This window comes from Macrobrachium nipponense, chromosome 33, assembly GCF_015104395.2.
Source record: "Macrobrachium nipponense isolate FS-2020 chromosome 33, ASM1510439v2, whole genome shotgun sequence".
NCBI lineage: Eukaryota > Metazoa > Arthropoda > Malacostraca > Decapoda > Palaemonidae > Macrobrachium > Macrobrachium nipponense.
The window spans coordinates 20,245,603-20,268,102 of record NC_087219.1 but is presented as its reverse complement, the minus strand read 5'-3'; the positions used below and the strand labels follow the sequence as shown (position 1 = coordinate 20,268,102).

The following is a 22,500-nucleotide window of genomic DNA, read 5'->3' as shown; positions in this document are numbered from 1 at the left end:
GGGGGAGGCGGGAAGATGACGGTTGCAGAGTGTGAATGGGAGGTGACATTATATATATATATATATATATATATATATATTTATATCTATATATATATATATATATATATATATATATAAAGGTATAAGCCACGAAGGAAAAATAAACACCAGTGTTTCCGCAAGATCTTTCGAAAGATCTTGCGGAACTCCGTTGTTTATTTTCCTTCGTTTGCTATGCCTTTATTTATGGATTTATCACGTTCCAAACTTTCGTGATTCAGTATACATACATACATATATATATATATATATATTACATGTATATATATATATATATATATATAATATATATATATATATTATTATTATTATTATTATTACATCACCGTATTCATGTACATACACATCGAGCTGCTAGAAAATGTCCTGTTATATCCAATCACTTGTTGGCCGAGTAGATGACGTCACAGAAGTCCTGAATTCTCCTCAGTCAGCTGGTTGGTGGTTCGAACTCACGAAAGGACGAAATTATTATTAAATAAAAAATTCCCCTTTGGTTAACATATACTAAAATATATTAATTCCGAGGTAAAGCAAATTGGATATTGAAGGACATTTGTTAGCTCGATATATATATATATATATATATATATATATATATATATATATGTATATATATATATAGTATATACATTGTGGTGTAGTAGTGTGTGGTTCAGCGGTTAGCATTCCCACCCCCTAACGCAAATCCCATGCGAGGGAGAACCAGCTGGGGAGGATATCCATAACAAAAACTTCCACTATGTGCCCTTTTGTTTTACCTAAGCTATGGGTTTATGTACATAGTAGTAAGTCGACTGATGCTGGTCGCAGCCTGAATAATGGTGGGCATTGGATTTGAACTCTCTCTCTCTCTCTCTCTCTCTCTCTCTCTCTCTCTCTCTCTCTCTCTCTCTCTATATATATATATATATATATATATATATATATATATATATATATATATATTATATATATATATATTATATATATATATATATTATTCATCCAAAATTATTCTAGACGTACATTAATCAACTAGTTACTACCATTCATTTTTCGCCAATTTTCCCAACCAACCAATTTCCATCCCTATTTACAACCAATTCCAATTCATTTCCGCCGCACACGGAGGTCCCCCCCACCAATTTTTTTTCCGTCTCTCACTTTTTCCCCCGTCCGTCCATTGACAGGAACCGGTCCCTTGTCAAGAAGAAAGTCATTAAAATAAAAGATTTTTTTTATTTTTCATTTTCTTTCTGCAATGGACTGACAGTAGTAACGGACGAATGGAAAAGAAAAAATTTTTTTATTTTTTTTTTTTTTTGGAAATGCATCGGTGTATTGAGATGTCATGAATTCGGCTCCAAAATGAAAAGGATGGGTCTCTCTCTCTCTCTCTCTCTCTCTCTCTCTCTCTCTCTCTCGCGGCTGTTTCTTTTGTTTTGATATTCTCTCTTTCCTATCGGTCTGGCTTATCTATCGGTCGATCCGTATGTGTAATATATATATATATATATATATATATATATATATATATATATATATATATATATATATATATTATTACAGTCGTGAGAGAGAACGGTAATTTACCATTTTAAGCAGGTGGGTTCAATGGACCATATTAATACAAAATAAAGGTATTTGAATTGAGAATACGATCAAACAACATTTAAAATTTATTAATAATGCAAAAATTATTTACAATACATTGCAATTAGACGTAACGTCAATATAAAAGGGACACAATGCCATAAAGGACAGGAATGACACATTAGGAACAAAATAAATGACAAATGACAAACCACGTCTCGAAAAGTAATCACACTAGAAATTCAGTACACTTGAAACAAAAGCACAATTCGTTATTAAACCCTTCACAATATCACTTATACTTAGGTTATAGATTCATCACAATAAAGTGGACTGCTTCCCTGCCGGACACCAAAGTCCTTGGTTTAGTTGCTGAGTGGAGACTGATTCAAAATTACATTTAGGGGTCGAAGAAATTTAGGATGGGCGGAGCAAGTAAGAACAAGAAGTGTGAAACAAGGCAAACAAGTTTTTGGGAAAGGACAAAGGAAAGTGGTATACAGGGGAAAACAGTCAGGCAAAATATTTACAATAATTACAATAATGTGGAAGGCTTTGTAATATATATATTATATATATATATATATATATACATATATTTAGTATTGAATATGGTAAATATGGACTATTAATTTAACAAACTAACGACTTACTTACGTCAGTGCGAGTGAAAATAACTCCACCCTAGAAAACTCAGTAGAGAGAGAGAGAGAGAGAGAGAGAGAGAGAGAGAGAGAGAGAGAGAGAGAGATGTTTATGCAAGTCGTAAGTCATCATTTCGAGAAGTGTGAAAGAACTCGAACAGATGTACGATGACGAATGCATTTTTATTTTCTTTTAACTCAAGATTTATTTCCCCAGTAAGGTGGCAGATTTCACTGGTTGAGAAAATAAGTACGAAAAGAATAAGAAGAAATTCATCCACCAAGAAAGGGTGGGGAAGACGAGTTGTAAGTGAGACTTATCGTCGTCTGGGGCGTCATCTATTCGTCCTATCAGTCTGCAGCTATCGTACCCGGATTTGAAGTAATCGTCGTTTATTATAAAGAGGAATCGTGAAGATTTGGGACTTATTCTATTTGGCAGAAGTTATGCTTAGAACACACACACACACACACCTGACCCTATTAATACTCTCAAATGTCAGACTTAATATAAACCTTCATATCGAGTTCACTCTATGGGGATAACTCACACCCAAAAGGGAATTCTATATATGTTTGTCTGCTCTGGGCATATGGGGTTTTATATGTGATTCCCTTTGGTAGTTATTAACTCTGTATTAAGGGATATCTTTGATCTAGTATTTGCTTTTATATACATATATGTATGTATTTATTTATGTTGTGTATATATATTTTTTTCGGGCAGCAGATATATATGTATATATATATATATATATATATATATATATATATATATATATATATAATATATATTTTTTTTTGGGGGGGCAGGATTGGATTGGGGCGGGTGGGATGAGTTGCCATATTTCTTGGTTATAATGTTTGGTTTACAATTTTGGTTCACAATTTACAATGGGGTGGTCAGTGGTATGCATAATATTCACACACACGCGCACCCACACACACATATTTATACATGTATATAATCTTTACTAATTGGCACTTCCAAGAGCTGGTCTCATTCATATAGCCAATTTCTTTTATCAGAATCCAGTGTGTGAATCGCCACTCGGAATGAGAGCAGTCTTTTATCTGTATCGACATTCCAGATGAGAGCAATCTCATATTTGAAAACCCCGTCAGTTTGAGGATAATCTCGTATTCTAAGTAACTTTCCATATATATAAGAATAATCTTGCTTATGTATCGTTGCAAAGGATGCGAGTAACGGTTTATTCGAATGGCCCTGCCAGATGAGAGTAATGCGATTACTCTCATAATCCAAGTCAGTATTCTGGAGAATAATCTCGTATTCAAGCGAACATTCCAGCCCAGAGTAATCTCATATATAAATTGCTTTTCTGGATGAGACAATGTTATATGCGAATGGTAGCCGAGTCATCTGTCCATCCGCCTGTGGTGTTTTTGTATGGTAACACTGCGTCTCGGCTTTAGATTGTTACGCTATTTGTAAGATTTAGGTAAATAAAAGGATATCTGGGTGTACATTTGCAACTGAAAAGTGTTTTAATAATTTACTGTATGCGAATTACACCGTTAATATACGAAATATGATATTATTATAATCGTTGAATGTAACTATCTAAAGCCCGGGACGCAGTGTTACCATATGCGAGAACCACAGGCGGGGATGGACAGATGAAAAAAAACAGAGTATAGGTGAGACTACATGCCACTCCTGGAGTTTTGGCTTACTCGGGAAGTAAGCCTACAAACTTCTTTGTTGTTGTTGTTGGGGCGTAGGAAAGGTCTATGGAAGAGCCTAAAACGGACTGAAAAAAGGTGTTTTGCTTTGAGTTAAAGAGACAGGAATTTTAGGATAGGATATTTATGATTTATATATTAGAATGAAAATGTAAAAAAATAAATAATGCGCTTTTTAAACAGTACAGAAAAATTATTTCAATGAAATATAGCGTATACATTTTAATTTTCGTTGGTGAAACAATGCTCTATTTGACCATAGATTTTAGCACGTTTCAATCACGTTAAAAGTTAGGAATATAATATTTACAACTTATGCGTAAGGAGAAAATCTTGCACTCGTCCAGAGTAAGCTGGAGGTCGGGCTATACCCGTAGTGATTGATAATCTTGTCTATCTCCCAACAGTAATGTTATACATTTGAGTATCGTCTTTTCAGACAATGAAAACGCCTATACTCTGTTTTTTTCCATCTGTCCATCCACCAGTGGTGTTTGCGTATGGTAACACTGCCTCCCAGGCTTTAGATACTTACCTTCAACAATAAAAACAATATCTTATTTCAAATATTAACGATGTAATTCGCATACAGTAAATTATTAGAACACTTTTCAGTAGAAAATGTACACCAAGATATCCTTTATTTACCTAAAACTTACACAGCGTAACTATTTAAAGCTTGGGACGCAGTGTTACCATACGAAAACACCGCAGGCGGATGGACAGATGGAAAAAAACAGAGTATAGTGTCTCCTTTTACCGCTTTCTCGTCTCGTGATGTACTTTGCCCCTCTTTCGTCGTCTTTTTTCATTCTTTCATTACGAGTTTTGCTCGTTTATTACCCTTTTATGTAAAAGCGGTTGACGCTCCTAGGCCTAGTGACGTGAATGTGCAAGTGTCTCAACATAGGCCTAAGAGAATTTAAAAATTGGATTACCATTATTTACCTTGACGTGTTTCACATTTGTAGGCCTGCCAGAATAGCAATTCAGGAGTATTTATTTATAAAAGGCTGAGAGAATATATAAATATGAAGATCGTAAGTCTAGCGCAATCACAGCTGGGTTTATTAAGGCCCAGACAGCCAGCAAAGTGAGTCGTGGAATTTCGGTTGCTCATAATTGTATTGAATGAATTCACCTGTTGTATATTTGTTCCAAGTTACCCATTTATTGCTCATTGTGACCCATTGTCACCCAAAGCAGACACTCTAAGAACTTGATTTTACAAGATAATTCTTTGCTGGAGTTCCCGTGCTAGCTTTTAACCGGTTGGCGGCCATATCGTAAGATAAGAATTTTAGCGTTAGTCCACTGTGTGTGCTTGTGTCGACGCTTTATAGTAAGCACCTCAGTGCGTGCACGGTTATTTCTTGGCCTGAGCCACCTCTAGTGGCCGCGAGGAGTGATTGCTTCCGGGCATAACATTGAGTGGGGTCAGTAGATTTTGGTATTTCTGGGTGGGATAGAAGTTCACATTCTCGACGTGATTAGGAAGTCACGTACAAATCCGTTGGGTCCCGTTGCTGCAATACCACTGAATCAATTCCAACGTAAAACAAAACCCGTACAAACAAACATACGCTTGTAGTTAGTTTTTACTCTTCTTGTCTGTTTCTGTCGTCATTATGTGCGTGCATCGAAGAATCTATTTTAGTCATCATGTTGGACACATCCACTGACGGTATATATAGTACTACTTCCACTAAACTCCACTCAATCTCTCTCTCTCTCTCTCTCTCTCTCTCTCTCTCTCTCTCCATACATACAATGTCCAGTTCCGATCTGGGCTATTTTCCCTCCCCGTTTGTCTCCACTTAACAAAGAAGCATAGTTCCTTTCCTGCACTTAAATGGCTTCAAAACACAATGCTCTCCATTGGTATGCTAAGACCATTTCGGACGTTAAACTCCGATCCGAGTACGGGAATACAAAACGCGTCTTATACGGACATTTAATCATCTTATGCGAACCGACTAGAATAGCTCTCTCTCTCTCTCTCTCTCTCTCTCTCTCTCTCTCTCTCTCTCTCTCTCTCTGAGACATGCATAGGTTCACTCACACATGTAATCGTACTTTTGTGAGTATAGTCTATTAAGACATTGTAAAAAAGAATAGTATACAGTACAATAGATTTACGTTATACATATGCTATACTGAAATCGCAGCACAAATAATCATACAAAGTTTAAAAATAATAAACCAAAATAGAAAAAAATAAGGCCTTTGACACCCCCGAAGTCTATACATTTTACACATTTCTTCTTGAACGAAATAGACCATGTTTGTACTTTCCTAGTACGATAGACACATTCTGATAAAACTTCTTTTTAAATAAAACTGGAATAGATTATATTTCTATATTTTGTGTTATTAAAACAGATAACTTTTTTTTTTTTTTTTTTTTTTTTTTTTTTTTTTTTTTTTTTTTTTTTTTTTTTTTTTTTTTTTTTTTTTTTTTTTTTTTTTTTTTTTTTTTTTGGCAAATATACAGTTACTAATATGATTATCATCTCTAATGCGAACGAGGTTTGCCTCATGCGTAAATACAAACGTATAGTCTCATCTATATAGTTTGAGTATTTCCATTGCCCTTCCAGCCATATATATATATATATATATATATATATAATATATATATATATAAATCTCATGCCTTACAGAAACTCTTCTTAACCTCCCGAGATTGAGCAGCCACACAATGTATGACGACTCGTTAAAACCCGGGTACGATATTCTGCAGCAATGCAGGCAGATGGGAGGTCGAAGATAAACGACCCAGAGGTACAATAACTATCACTTGCAACTTTTCTGGTCTCGTGTTTCTCAGTAAATGAGTCTTTCTCTCCCATTTTTCTTCTGCTTCTTCTTTTTCTTTTTCTTCTTCTTTTAAGGCAGGATAATCTGTTCCTAAATTAGGGGAATATATTGTGAGATTTAAGAAAAGAATTGTTAATTATCGTTCATCTTTTCCTTCGGGATTTTGCTAACGAGAACTGGTGTATATTTATAGGTATTTGGTTTGCTTATTTTACTAATCATTTTCATAATGATGCTCCCTCCTCCTTTGGGCTTTTCGGGTCTCATTGTGACTCGCTGTTGCTTGGAGCAGACTCGTAAGAGGTGTTGTTGTTATGTTGCCAAGTATTGAATTTTAGGGTTGAAACTGCAGGTCTTGTGTCTTGTGGATGTGTATATGGTCTGGAATTCTGGATTAGAGCAATTAATAGTATACACAGTTAGCTGACTCCCTATGAATACTGGATGATGATGGCATATACTAGGCTCCCTTTGACATCTTTGGGGTCTGAGTCTAGTGTCCGGCGCAGAGGTTTCAGTGAAGCTCGAGAATGATTGATCTATGTGGCAGGAGTCTGTTACGCACCTCAGGAATCTTATAAAAGAACAGAAAATTTAATAGAAATAAGAGAAATAAATGATTCAACATAATAGGGTAACTCACTTACGAGCCCCTTCTCCCTCCTTCCCAAAAATATAGACACCCTCCGTTAACAAATGGTCCTTTCGCCTTTTTTTTTTTTTTTTTTTAAGGGAAAATAAATTTTTTTGGAGAGGAAATACTCTATGCACAGTTGTTGATGCCCGTGAGAGCCCAACTTTACAATGGGGTTCGGGTTGATCTCTTGCAGTCCAGAGAGAGAGAAGAGAGAGTAGAGAGAGAGAGAGAGAGAGAGAGAGAGAGAGAGAGAGAGAGAGAGAGAGCAAATTCATTGACTATCTACAGTGACTGAGGCAACATAGGGGAGGGTAAAGATTTCCACCTATTTTCAATATTCATTTAAACATATCTAGACCGAACTTCATCTAGGCCTCCCATTAAAGCCTTTCATTGGCTGCAGTCAATGAAAGTCGTTTAATATTCCGTCTGTCATTCCTTTTATGAATAAATCACCATACATCACATTCTGTGAGACCTATAAGCGTAGAACGCACGGAAAACTGCTGCAACTCTATCTACAATCTCTTAGGCCTATGTCAGTGAAACATTTCTAGGCCTAGGAGCACCAAAGGCCTACGTAAAATAGACCCCAAAACACAAAAGGCCCTACAGAAAGTAGGTTACGAAATGGAAAAAAAAGAATAATTTCGAGATCGGAATGAAATAGGATGTGAGAAAGTATATAATCTCTCGACTCGCAAGTCATAAAACTCCGGCCACCCCGTCTGACAGGCGCCTCTTCGAGTCCCACTCGACTGTTGGAGCCGTTTCCGAGCGATGTGTCTGGTCTCACCCGGAATGGAGATCCGGATGCGAGATGATTGGTCATATGGAGCGCTTACTCGACTATACTTTGTTTTTTTCCATCTGTCCATCCGCCTGTGGTGTTTGCGCATGGTAACACTGCGCCCCGGCTTTAAATAATATCCTATTTAGAATATTAACCGTGTAATTCGCATACAGTAAATTTTAAAACACTTTTCAGTTGCAAATGTACACCCAGACATCCTTTTATTTACCTAAAACTTACACATAGCGTAACTATTTAAATCCCGGGACGCAGTGTTACCACGCCAAAACACCACAGGCGGATGGACAGATGGAAAAAAACAGAGTATAAACGACCATTTTGAATTGGAGCCAAGCAAGCATTTTCAATTTGGAGTTAGGATAGATACTTAGTCTCATCCCAGAGTGGAGATTCTGTATGAGGAGATTATTCTTACCCAAAGTCTCAGATCTGAAGTGAGATTACTCTCGAGATAAATGATTCTCGAGATATAACAGCGAGTCAGTACTTAGCATCCTTGACTCTTAAGTCTTTCGATTAGTACTACCCAAGTTTGAAGCAGTTGATGCCGCTCTCCTCCTCACTGATTGCCAAGATGAAGATGGGCGTTATCCTCTTTCCGTTGCATTTGAAGAATTTGTCTGTACTAGAGAGGGGCTTTGTGGTTATTTTTAAACCCATTAAAATCCTTTTTATATCAGATTTTATTCCTAAGTTCAATAATTTTTTTTTCTTAAGATTGTTTAAGTTTGGTTTTACGAGTTAGGTTTTACGAGTTAGACATATTCTGTAGACGCCCTTTCTGCGTCGGTTGTTTTTTTTTCTGCCGTAACTCGAGTTTGTAACTCAGTTAGTTAGTTGCGATGGAGAGTACTTTTCTTATGGAGGTTTTCGTTATAAGAAATACAAATTCTCTCTCTCTCTCTTTATATATACATATATATCTATATAATATATATATATATATATATATATATATATATATATATATATATATATATATATATATATATATATATAGATATGTATGATATATATATAGTACATATATATATATATATATATATATATATATATATATATATTATTATGGTCAGCCATGAGCTCCATACAGGTTCAAAAAATTAAATTAAGAAAATTGATAATGGGACTGGAAAGTCTGGCAGGGGCAGAGGTAACAACGGGAAAAGGACTTCAACAAAACTACAGAATAACCTTAAAACTACTTTTATTAAGCCTAAATTATTCACATATATACAAGTGAGTCAGGTTTGGTCCAAAATTAATTACATTACCAAAATAAATTAAATAGCAAGAGTCAATAACAGATGCAGCATAAATAAAGGTTACTTTAATAAACATCATAATGAACAGTAAACGCATCAAATTGCAGTTAACACTTGTTAAATACTTTAATTACAACAACAAAAAAATCACGATAGCATAAAGAAATGCACCCACAGCTTAAATAATATAATGGTACAACAACCTTCATACATTACACACATGGAAACCTTTAAGCAGCGTAAATACATACAATACAGAAATTGTTAAACAGCATAAATGCAAATCTTTAAATACTTTAATAGCATAAATATCAATAGCCAAAGCGGTAATATAACAAATCAAGCAGCACAAATACCAAATTACTTGTACAAAATGACAAGGTAACAATACATTATCTGGAGAATTACATTTAACATACCCTCGTGCAGTACAAAAAACACCACGACAATCTACACAGAGATGTCAAGACCACGAAGGGTCCAAGAGGACAAACACCATTGAACTTTGCACGATCATCGAAATACCCGCCCTATGACGGCCAACAGGAACATCTCCAAAAACAAACAGATGATCGCCAGAGTCAAGGCAACAGCAAGTCTGCTGTAAAACAGGAACAACACCGTTCCTCCGATGGACAAGGTTCAGCCATCAAAACCATCCTCGAACTGCAGAGGGCCACAGGTAGCGAAATACCTTCAGTTCCAACATTCTCCAACTCCAAGCTGCTATACTGTCGAGATCTGTACTCGCTGCTATCCCAAACCTGACTAAAGTTAATCACAATGCAAGGAGCAAAAGTCACCTCTTACAAAGAAAAACAAGCACTACTGAGTAAGGAGGGCACCTTCAACAAGGGAACGACGACAGAACGGTTGTTCCCAACAATAACAAGCACTGAACCTTACAATATGTACATATTTATATTATATATATAATAGATATATATATATATATATATTTTATAGTCATATAGGATTATATAATATATAGATATATCTATTATATATATATATGTATATATATATATATATTATATAATATATATATACATATATATATATATATATTTTATATATTTATATTCATAATTGCCCATACAGAATCCAACATATGTTGTATTACAAATCCTCTCTCTCTCGCTCTCTCTCTCTCTCTCTCTCTCTCTCTCTCTCTCTCTATATATATATATATATATATAATATATATATTATATATCTATATATATATATATATATATATATATATATATATATATATATGTGTGTGTGTGTGTGTGTGTGTGTGTGTAACGAGGATATGAACCTCGTTATTCATTTGGTAAACGTGTAACTCGAGCGTCAGGCAAACCAACACACAAATCTCTCTCTCTCTAAGCAACCAGCGGCTCGCGACTCTTCTTTCTCTCTCTCTCTCCAAGTGATACCTCTCTCTCTCTCTCTCTCTCTCTCTTCTCTCTTTCTCATCTCTCTCTCTCTCTCTCTCTCTCTCACTCTCCTCTCTCTCCTCCTCTCCACTCTAACAGGTAATCAAAATGAGAGAGTTGCATTATAAAAAATACATTTATTTAACAAAAGATATAAATCAAACAGGTCTCACAGACTAACTTAATTCCGATAAAACCCCAACATTAAAATGTCTTAAAAAGTAATGGTCACACCAAATGTCTATTCTCCCATCGGGACTCCCTCGGTCCCTACATAGTTCCGGTAGAACCGTCTGTTTCAAAGACACGAGAAACACCTCGTAAGTACACACATAAGTTTAACAACAAAGTCAAAGATTGAATATTCTCATAAAATGTTAAATAGACAACAAGCCACTCTTTGGCTAAAATAGTATAAGACTCACCCAAGCAGCCGGAATATTTCACACACAAAACTTAAATACACTTTTGGAGTGCTTCCTCGGCATCCTGCCTTTCTCTCAAAGCCGTCTCTATCCAAATCCACCATAGACTTGGGTATGATACATTTTAAAAGGAAGAGGCGCACACGCACATACGAATGCACATTTCGACAACGCCTCACATTACTGGCGGCAATCAGTTTCCCAAAGGCACTTTGAAAAGAGCCCAAGAACTGTCGTACATTGACTTGTCTAACTATGCAGACAGAAACCATTTATCAGTGTTTCTCAGGTCGTTGCTTCGGCTTTGTTCTCTGCATCCAAATAGGTCACAACGAACATATTGGCAATATATAATTAATTATAACCCTAGGCCTAAATATATATATATTAATATATATATTTAATATATATATATAGATATAATATATTGTGTGTGTATATGTATATATTCTATGATATGATATATATATATATATAAAATATATATATGATATGTATATATATATATATATATAGATATATATAAAAAATATATATATATGTGCATATATATATATATATATATATATATATATATATATTATAGATATATATATCATATGTATGTATGTACTATAATATATTGTATATTATATTATATATATATATATATATATATCTGTATAGATATATATATATATTTCAGTATATATTTCATAATTGCCTATACAGAATGAATCCAACATATGTTGTATTACAAATGCTCTCTCTCTCTCTCTCTCTCTCTCTCTCTCTCTCTCTCTCTCTCTCTCTCTCTCTCTCTCTGGAAGTTTCGTCCAGCAAGAGCACTTGTAGGGTAATCCAGCCTTCATCGCAACTTCACTTCTCTCTCATAAGGGAAGTTTACCTTTGAGAGAATATGAACGTGAAAGAAAATTTGTTTTTTTCTACTTTATATTTTATTCTTTCCATAATTTGTATAATGGTCAAAAGTCCGCCCAAGTGTCTATGCGCGTTCCCTTTATTGGTGGTTACCTATCCACGCAATGACCCCGCTCAATGTATGTCAAGTTGGCTGATTAAGTTGTTTAAAAATGTGATTACGTTACTGTCTGGCCATTCACTGACGGTCACCCGTTCAACCTCTGGGCCGAACACGGCGTAACGATTCTTCAGTATTCATTTTTGCCTAATAAATCTTACGCCATTGTCTGTTTTATGTAGGTCTGTTTTTCACTTTTTTTTTTTTACTTTTTATTATTATATTTTTTTTCTCTCATTTAGGTACTAATTATTTTTCGTCTCTTTCTTCCACAGGCACAAAGGCTTCCTCAAAGATTGCCCCAACGGACTATTAACAGAACAGGTAAGTCTTATACTTTTGACAAAAGTAGTTAATGTGACTAACGATAGTACTACTTATAAAGATTTTTGAGGGGTGAGGTTGTCAAGGCACATGCCCATGGTATACCCCGTCAAGGAGCTTATGCGTCACCCATCCAGGTACAGACCAGAGTCACCGTAGCTTGAGCTGGCTGACTTGACGTTCAGCGGGATGGTTTCTTCCCTCCTCCTCCTCCTACCACGCTTCGGAATTCTCCTTCTTACCTAGTTTCCCCTAACGATAGTACTATTATAAAGATTTTTGAGGGGTGAGGTTGCAAGGCGCATGCCCATGGTGTACCCCGTCAAGGAGCTTATGTGTTACCCATCCAGGTACAGACCAGAGTCACCGTAGCTCGAGTTGGCTGACTTGATATTCAGCGGGATGGTTTGTTCCCCCCTCCTCCTACCACGCTTCGGGATTCTCCTTCTTACCTAGTTTCCCCTAACGATAGTACTCTTATAAAGATTTTTGAGGGGTGAGGTTGCAAGCCACATGCCCATGGCATACCTCGTCAAGGAGCTTATGTGTCACCCATCCAGATACAGACCAGACTCGACATAAGCTTGAGCTGGCTGACTTGACGACCAGTAGGATGGTTTCTTCCTTCCTCCTCCAACCATGCTTTGGAAATCTCCTTCTCACCCCAGTTTCCCCGATTCATACGGAAAATTTTTTGTAATTTTTTCTAAAAAATAAAAAAAAATCGTGGGGGGGGAGGTCTTTGAATTGCCCTCCCCATCGGCCTTTACTCTCTAAAACGAAATTCCCAGCCCGAAAAAAAGAATAAGGCTCTAATTCATATCGAAAGTTGATGGCTCAACTTTTCTCGTTACAGAACTCTGGAACTTTCTGACGTCTTCATAAAGACATTAGGAAAAAAACTGTCAGATTCATTTACATAATATAATGTCGGCTGGAATTTCATGGCTTAAGTTACGAATTCGAAGTTTGTGGAAAAATGATACATGTGTGTATGTAGGAGTGTGTGCAAATCATGTGAATGTATGCATGTATACTTTTAGTTTATTTTGAGTGCGTGTCAGTGGAAGGGTTTATCCCTATAGAGAGAGAGAGAGAGAGAGAGAGAGAGAGAGAGAGAGAGAGAGAGAGAGTCATAAAGAGATTTCTCCTTTGTTGCACAAAATTTCCTTGTTCTAGTTTTTGCGGCTAATGGAGAAAGAGAGAGAGAGAGAGTGAGAGAGAGAGAGAGAGAGAGAGAGAGAGAGAGAGTATATAAAACCGAGCGTCAAAATTACTAGAAAGACAGAAAAGAGCCGAAACGTGTGCGGACTTTGTCCAACTAATGGGCTGGAGAGTCTTCTCTTCTTAAACGATGTCAATTTAGAGGCTCAGACGCCAAGACAGAATTAAAACCTGGAGTGGGGGGTTTGGGTGGGGTGTGTGAAGAAGGGGGTAGGGGGTTAGAGGGTGGGGAGGGGTTGTATCTAGGAGAGTGGATAGGCGAATAAGTTTTCAGATGTGGGAGTGTTTGGGACTGCGTAGGGTAGGCCGACAAGCTACAAGTGTAAGGTCAGGTCATGAGTATCTCGGGTTGAGCGGCGAATAGGTCGATGACCTTTGCTTTTGTGATGCCACTTCATAAATCAGGGAAAGTGAATGAAATGTTAGAGATCATAGAAGGCAGGAAAACCAGGAGGAGGTGAAGAATTCCAAAGCTTGGCAGTGGAAGGAAAGAAGCCATCCGAGGATCACTCATTTTCACAAGCGCCTCAGTGGCGTGGTCGGTTTGGTCTTGGCCTGCCACCTCGGCGGGTCCACGCGTTCGATTCATCAGGACATTCCATTTTAGGTGGGGTCAGAGATTGTTATTTCTGTTGACTGAAGTTCACTCTCGACGTTGGTTCGGAAGTCGCGTGTAAAGCCGTTGGTCCCCGTTGCTGAATAACCACTAGGTTCCATGTCAAACGTAAAAACATCATACAAACAAACAAACTAATTTTCACAGTATACAAATGGGAAGAGGTGGCTTAGTGGGTGCCACGAATCCTCAAGCATGAAGTTAAGGATTCTCTCCCACAATTTAGTGGAGCACTGAACGAAAAAGTGCATGTAGAAAAGACCTTTACAGACAAGTTATTCGCCCCCTCCCCCCTCAAAAAAAGGGGGGTGGCATTAGTTAAAACAGGACATCAGTCACTGCCAAGCTCATCATTGAACAGTGATTGAACAGTCTGGGAACCAGTAAATATACTTACACTGTCTCATTATTAGTACGTCGTTCTTTAGAACATTAGCAACATCAGCATCCGTTCTTAGTAACTGTTGAAAATGGAATAACCTCAAATCGAAGGATTTGGGAACAGAGAGAGAAAAGAGACCAAGAAGTGAAATAGATGGAAATTGATCGCTGGATAGTTAAGCATGTGTCAAGCAACCTCGGAGACACTTTTGAGTAGACTTCCAAGAAGGCCTCACCAGTAGCGCCTCGGCATCTATAGAAAATTAAGAACTCGGCGTAACGCTAACAGAGCGAGACGTCATTATTCCGCACTGCTCTCTTCGTCGGAGTAATGAGAGGTAAATATTAGTTCGCGGAAGACTCTTTCGGGAAATAATGAGCAGATTCGCTGAACAAACCAGCCGTGAATCATGTTCTGCATACGAGCAAGTTTTACCCTTCTCGTACTAGGTAGTTACTGCTGTTGCAGATGCTCTTTTGTTATGTTCTTCAAAGAACAACAAAAGCCAATGGGACGTTCAGTCTGACGCCCCTTTTCTAGCCCAGGTCCAAAGGAAACTAGCACATGGAAGAGTAAAGAAAAAAGGCAAGGCTTAACTGCAAAAGATACGATATAGTTTGAGAAAGCACACGTCAGAAAAGAACTCCAAGTAAGAAATCTTGACAAAGCTCTGTGGAAATGGTTGTGATATAGCGACACTGATATTCAACAGATTCCTTTGTCAATTCAACAGACTCTCAGCGGCTTTCCTTCGCCCCTTTTTAAGTCACGAGAGCTTTAGAATCAACCAGTAATACGAAAATAGTTAAATATCTCTATGCATTTAATTACCCCTCGGGAAAGGGATATACACACTGTCTACTCACAACATAACATTTTGTTTCGCTTTTGTCTTGTTAATATGGGAATCCGACTTAGTCATATGCATATACAGTTCCTTGGATTCCTTCCTAAAACAATCCTACGTTCACACAACCCCTGCATACACGGACACTCGCGAGAGAAAAAAAATCCCTACCTGAGATTGTTTGGAGACAAAACAAACACGACCCAAGTCGAATCTCTCCTCAGGTAAGGATATCCTTTACCCCTTTTGACGGTTTGTTGACATTGTCATTCCCACACGAAGGAATGTTGACACTTAACCCCCATAGACGCCCTTATCACGTCTACGGCGCCTTTTTGACTCTGTAATTAACCCACTTTTGGGTCCAGAAACACTGGTAATTATGGTGTCTTTTGCAGTAAAAGGAAGGTATGTGCGTCGTTAGGGCGACAAAAGTCAGTCTTCTCCGGCGTTTCTTTCGTGTGCAAAGCTCGTTATTGCTTTCGTTTGAGCGGGAGGTGGCAGGCAAAACAACTGAAGGAAGAAGAAGAAGAAGAAGAAGAAGAAGAAATCAAGCGAAAACGACAGAGAGGAGGACGAAGCTTGATAACGCAATACGAAATGAGATAGAAAAACGAACTGAAAAGGCGTTTTTCAAGTCGCGTACTTATTTTGGACAACACTAGAGCAATGTAAATGAATATGGGGAAGGGTATGTAGGAATTCGATAGAGCGATCAATCCACCACTTAAAACAGGGATTATGGGAATGAGGGGAATAGGAATCTGTGAGTGAATTCCACTCTGACTATGGAAGGGAAGAGCGGTTTATAATGAATTCCTAGTCTCACCCCTCGTGTGAAATATGGCTCAAAGATCCAATGCATCTGCCAGGCGGAGTAGACTACCCTCCCACGTAGCGACAATGAAATGAGGCTTGCAGCCTCACCCTATGTGTAGAACAGAACTTTAAAGGCCCCAAGAAGAAGAGAAGTGAGCCAGGGAGGGAGGTAAGGCTTGCATTTCACCTCTTGTGTTGATCATTCAAAGTTCTTACAAAGAGGTAAAAAGGGAGTTTTTATATTTTCAAAGAATGGTCTGAAAAAAAAGCAAGAAAGAAGCAGAATAGTGAGTCTTGCAACCTGACATCTTGTGTAAATCCATTGTACAGTAACGCTATTTTAGCTGTTTCTGGAGATAATCTTTATGCAGATTCCTACAGGACAAGCAACATATTGCTATAGTTTTTGTCTAATTTGAAAGAAAGAAAATATCCATGGTCTGTTGTTAGTTATTAGCATTGGCTGATCGAATGAAGTTGCTAGCCCCACACCTATTCCATAAATGGCCAAAGAAGTTTGTGTGTCGTGGGGCTCATTTCCTTAGTTCGTGGTCACCCTTCCAAGTATTAACCAAACCCGAAATTAAATTTACTGGAATGCACCAATCCATGTAGCGACCAGACCCAGCGTTGCTCAACGTCACTAATCGAAGGTCCTAAGTAATTTTACGAGTATACTTCAGACACAACTTTTGCATTTTTAGCTTAAATTGTGACCACGCCCAGGGTCTCAGTATGAACTGCCGTCTCTCCGTGATTTGAACGTTGCTTAACTTCACTAACTGAAGGACCAGTCATTTAACGAGTATACTTCAGACAGCTTTTACATTTTAGCATTTATCGTAATCACCCACCCAAACACCGGCCATGCCCAGGGTCTCGGTATGAACTGCCGTCTCCCCGTGATTTGAACGGTGGAAAAACACACTGCCAAACAATTACCTCCTTTTCCCCATCCGTCAAAACAGGTTCTCGAGAGGAAACGGAATATCTAGAGATCTTCTTCGAATCCTTTCTTCGGTCCTAACGATCACAACAAAGTTATTTTCTCTCTTTTAATTGGGACTAAAACTCGGTTTCGGTGCCTCGGCCAATTAGTTAGTGAGTAATGTCAGTGTTTTTCTCTCGAGGAGGATTATAGTGTAAATGTAATCCTCCTGTGATTCTGGTGAGCAAGAAACAGAAATGTTTCTTCATGCTGACTCTTCAAGATTTTTAGCGAAATTGCTGGACATCATTACTAAGAATATTGTTACAAATATTTTTTTTAAGTATTCTAGGAGAAATGTTAGTTATAATTTATAAAATTTTACATTCATATACAGATTTTAGGAAAAATGCTGGTCATAATTACTGAGAATATTATTAAAAGTGATTTAACAATTTTTAGTGGAATGTTGGTCATAATGAAAATGTTTTTACAAATGTTTTTACAAATTGTCAGGCAAATGTTGGTCGTAATGATTAGGAATAATTTTACCAATGTTTTTATATTTTTTTAGAGAAAATGCTGGTCATAATAAATGAAAATGTTTTTACAAATGTTTTTACAAAATTTAGAAAATGTTAGTCATAATTACTAAAAATATTTTGACATTGTTTTGTACATATTTTAAGAGAGCGTTAGTCACCATAACTAAAATATATTTTTACAAATGTTTTCACAAATATTAGTGAAAATGTTATCCTCATTTGTCACAAAAATCCCATTTCAATTATTCACGTCATAAAAAAAACCATTTTTTCACAAATAATTCCTGTTTAATTTATTTGCGTCAGAAAATATTTTTGTCACAAAAGAACACCAATTATAGGTTTCAGTAAACAAAAATTTGCTTTTTTTGTCACAAACAAAATCCTATTTTAACATTCACGTTAAAAATTACTTTTTTGTCACAAAAAATCACATTTAAATAGTTATGTTAAAAAAATTCCTTTTCCACTGAAAATCCTATTTAAATATTCACGTCGAAAAAAAATTCCTTTTTGTTTTTCGTGAAAACAAAAGCGTATAAATATCCACGTAAAAAATGAATTTTTTCACACAAAAAATCCCATATAAATATTCACGTCAGAAAAAAAATGGCCTTTTGTCACAAAAAAAATCCCATATAAATATTCGTCAGAAAAAAATACCTCTTCTTTTTTTATTTGTCAGAAAAATCCCATTTAAGTATTCAAGTGATTTTTTTTTTTTTGTGACAAAAGTCCACTTTAAATATTCACGTAAAAATTTGATATTTTAAAAAATACCATTAAATATTTTCGTAAAAAATTAATTTTTTTTGTCACTGAAATCCCATTTTAATGTTCACGTAAAAAGTATCATGAGTCTGAAAAAAAAATTTATTTAAATATTCACGTTAAAAATATTACCATTTGTCTGAAAAAAAAAACCATTTGAATATTCACGTAAAAGAATTACCATCTGGTTGACAAAATTCCCATTTCAGTATTCACGTAGGAAAAAAATTTTTGTCACAAATAAAAAAATTCCCATTTAAATGGTCCCAGTAGAAAAAAAAAAAACCTTTTCTATTTTTGTCACAACCAAAAAATGTTATTTTTTCAATGTTTCACGTTCAAAAAAATTAAAAACGTCCTTTGTTCCTTTTTTGTCATAAAAAATCCCACTTTAAAATATTGCCACAGTCAAAAACAAAAATTGCCTCCTTTTTTTGTCACAAAAATCCCATTTAAATATTCACATAAGAAAAAATTACCTCCTTTTTTTTTGTCACAAAAATCCCATTTAAATAATCACGTCAGAAGAAAAAGGAATGACCTTATCCCCTCTTCTCTTCTTCTCTTTTTCCGTGGCAGGGATTCATCAAGATCTACAAACAGTTCTTCCCCCAGGGGGACCCCACGAAGTTCGCCTCCCTCGTCTTTCGTGTCTTTGATGAAAACAACGTGAGTATTTGTTTGCGTCCGTGCGAACTCCTTTGCTTTGTTTGTAGTTTGAGTGTTGTCCCGAGTGGTGGGTTTTGTGTGAAGTCGATTTAGAGTTAATGGCAAGTTTGTGTGTGTGTGTGTGTTGTGTGTGTGTGTGTGAGAGAGAGACTAAATATTTATATGTGTGTTTAACAAATACGAATAATAATTATGTAAATTTTGAAGTAATGTGCGTGTGTTCAGTAAACTGCGAATAATGATTATGCAGATTTTGAATAAAAGCCGTATATACTATATAGATTAATAATATATATATATATATATATAAATATATTATATAATATATATAATACGTAAGTATTATGGTATTTTATAAACGCAGACATTATATATATATATCGATAATATTATTATAGATTTATAATATATATTATATATATATATATATATTTGTTTCGTATGAACTATCAAAATATACGTAATGATATATATTGTACATATATATAATATATATATAATATATAATATATATATATATATATATGTTTTATATATATTTTTATTATATATTATGTCACTTTTGAATGATTACCCTCTCGCAGGCGCCACAATGTTTCTCTTTAACAAATGACAGATCAGTTAATCATCCCCGAACAGACCCGTCACTTTCCTACCATTCATCAAGAACGTGACTGGCCATCATTGGGTTGAAGTTAACGGCACCCAATGGGAACTTTTCCAGAGACAAAGCAAACTCATTAAGGAATTTTTAATTTGTTTTTCTTTTTTTTTTTTAAGTTGTACTGGAAGCTTCGAAGTCGAGATACATTGCAATTCTTTAGAGAACTTTGCTGGTGTTTTTGTGTGGTGGGTTTAAGTAATAGTTTTGTGTAAGAATGGTGAGGCTATACTTTCTTTTTTTTTATCTATCTTAACCATTGTTTTTTTTTTATTTTTTGCATTTAACGACTATAGGATAGGATCTCTCTCTCTCTCTCTCTCTCTCTCTCTCTCTCTCTCTCTCTCTCTCTCTCTCTCTCTATATATATATATATATATATATATATATATATATATATATATATATATACATATATATATGTAATATATAATTTATATGTTATTATTATATATACAAAAACATTTATACATAGTGTGCATGTATATAAGGACGTGATGATATATGTATGTATGTATGGTCATGTTTATGAGGACTGTATGATATATGTGTATGCTGGTAAGGAAGTAAAAGATTTTTCTCTAGACATTCATTCTCATTACTTTAGATTATTATTATTATTATTATTATTATTATTATTATTATTATTATTATTATTATTATTATTATTATTATTATTATTATTATTATTTTCAGGACGGCTCAATTGAATTCGAGGAGTTCATCCGGGCGCTGTCTATAACATCAAGAGGAAACGTAGACGAGAAATTGCTGTGTAAGTACTGGATGTAGTTGATGTTCAGGCGTCAGTTGTAATTACTGATCATTTATCCAGTGCAGTGATTGGAATTACCTTTAAAATCATTTTGGGGGTAATGACTGTGAAGTTCTTCAGTGTAATTATGTAATTACCGTAAAATGTCTTTACTAAAGACATTTTACTTCAAGTGTCTGCATTGTAAGTAGAGAATATTACTGTGTAATTACCACTGCACTACCTCAAAAGGGAAATTGAGAAGGGTAGTTGCAATTTAATATCAATTACAGATCCCAATAGAAACAAGAAATTGATGTGATTCATTTGTCGTGAAACAGTTGCTAAAATCAACAATTTCAAAACTGCAGTTGTATGAAATATAGTCTAGTGGGAGCGTTTACTTTGAAAGCACATCGAACTGTATTTATATGTATGAGTGTAAGTATGTATGGACACACAAAAATGTTCCCAAATGACGAGGCTTTGGATACTGCCCTTGTTTGGAATAGGTGGTTCATCTGTCATTTTTACAGACATTATTTTTGTCACTACTCCAATAAGCTGAAGAAAAGTCCTGCCTTCTAGCATTTGTCCTCGTGACACCTTTTAGACCACTTCTTCCCACATTCATTCTGTGAATATCAGTGCTATTAAGTGCTGGATAGTTTACTTCTTGTTTCTTTTCACTTTACAGCCTAACTTTGGAATTTTCTCCCTGCTTTGTTGTCCCTACTTTTTATATGTTCCATACTCCGAAGTTATTATCACTCTTTACGTCTCTACTCTTTTTATCATGTCCATTAGGTCTGGGCTAGGAAAGGACATTCTGTTTAAATATGGTCTTTCCAGTGGATACAACTGTATGACCGAGAACACAGAAGGAGAGAGAGAATTCGAAAACTTCTTAGTTGATGTAAAGAATCCGGTTATCAACAATGCAGTGGAAGAAGTGGTTTTTTTTTTGCGTCCTTGTTGTTCCCCTCCTGCTTTCTACCTCCTGTTCTTCCTCCTTATCTCACTCTTCCTCCTTTATCCTGATCCGTCTCTTACTTCTCTTCTTTTGGCATTCAGATTTTATCATCTTTTCCACTTTCCTTTACTTCTGTTGGTTATCTTTTCCGTCAGTTCTCTCATCGTCTTCTCTCTCTTCCTCTCTCTTCTCTTCCCCTGCTTTAATCTCCGTTCTTTTTACCCTCTTTTTTTATACCTTCTTCCTCTCCTCTCTACTCCTGCTTTGAATCTTTCCATCGTTTTTCTTCTTCCCTCTCTTTCCTCCTCTCTCTGTGGAAAGTAGACTCTCTCTCTCTCTCTCTCTCTCTCTCTCTCTCTCTCTCTCTCTCTCTCTCTCTCTCTCTCTCTCTCTCTCTGCCCGTGCTAAATAAGCAATGCGTCCACATTGCCAGGGTACGAATATACAAGGACGTACATCAAGAGAAAACTCTTTAGAAGAACCATGCATGTCACTGCATTCATTACCAGCTGCGTCTCCCTCCTCCTCCTCCTCCTCTCTTCTTCTTCTTCTTCTTGTTCTTGTTCTTCTTCTTCCTTGACTCTCTCTCTCTCTCCTCCCGTTTACGTCATCT

At 36.1% G+C, this 22,500-nt stretch overlaps 1 protein-coding gene across 2 annotated transcripts in view; it reads left to right on the top strand.

Moving 5' to 3' along the window:
- Nucleotides 1-22,500, top strand: part of LOC135203004 (frequenin-1) — a 460,659-nt gene that overhangs the window by 407,832 nt on the left and 30,327 nt on the right. For both annotated transcript variants that reach the window (XM_064232560.1, XM_064232559.1), the window contains exons 3-5: nucleotides 12,650-12,698; nucleotides 19,410-19,499; nucleotides 20,857-20,935. In XM_064232560.1, coding sequence (XP_064088630.1) covers nucleotides 12,650-12,698; nucleotides 19,410-19,499; nucleotides 20,857-20,935 — 218 coding nt within the window. The remainder of the gene's footprint in view (nucleotides 1-12,649; nucleotides 12,699-19,409; nucleotides 19,500-20,856; nucleotides 20,936-22,500) is intronic.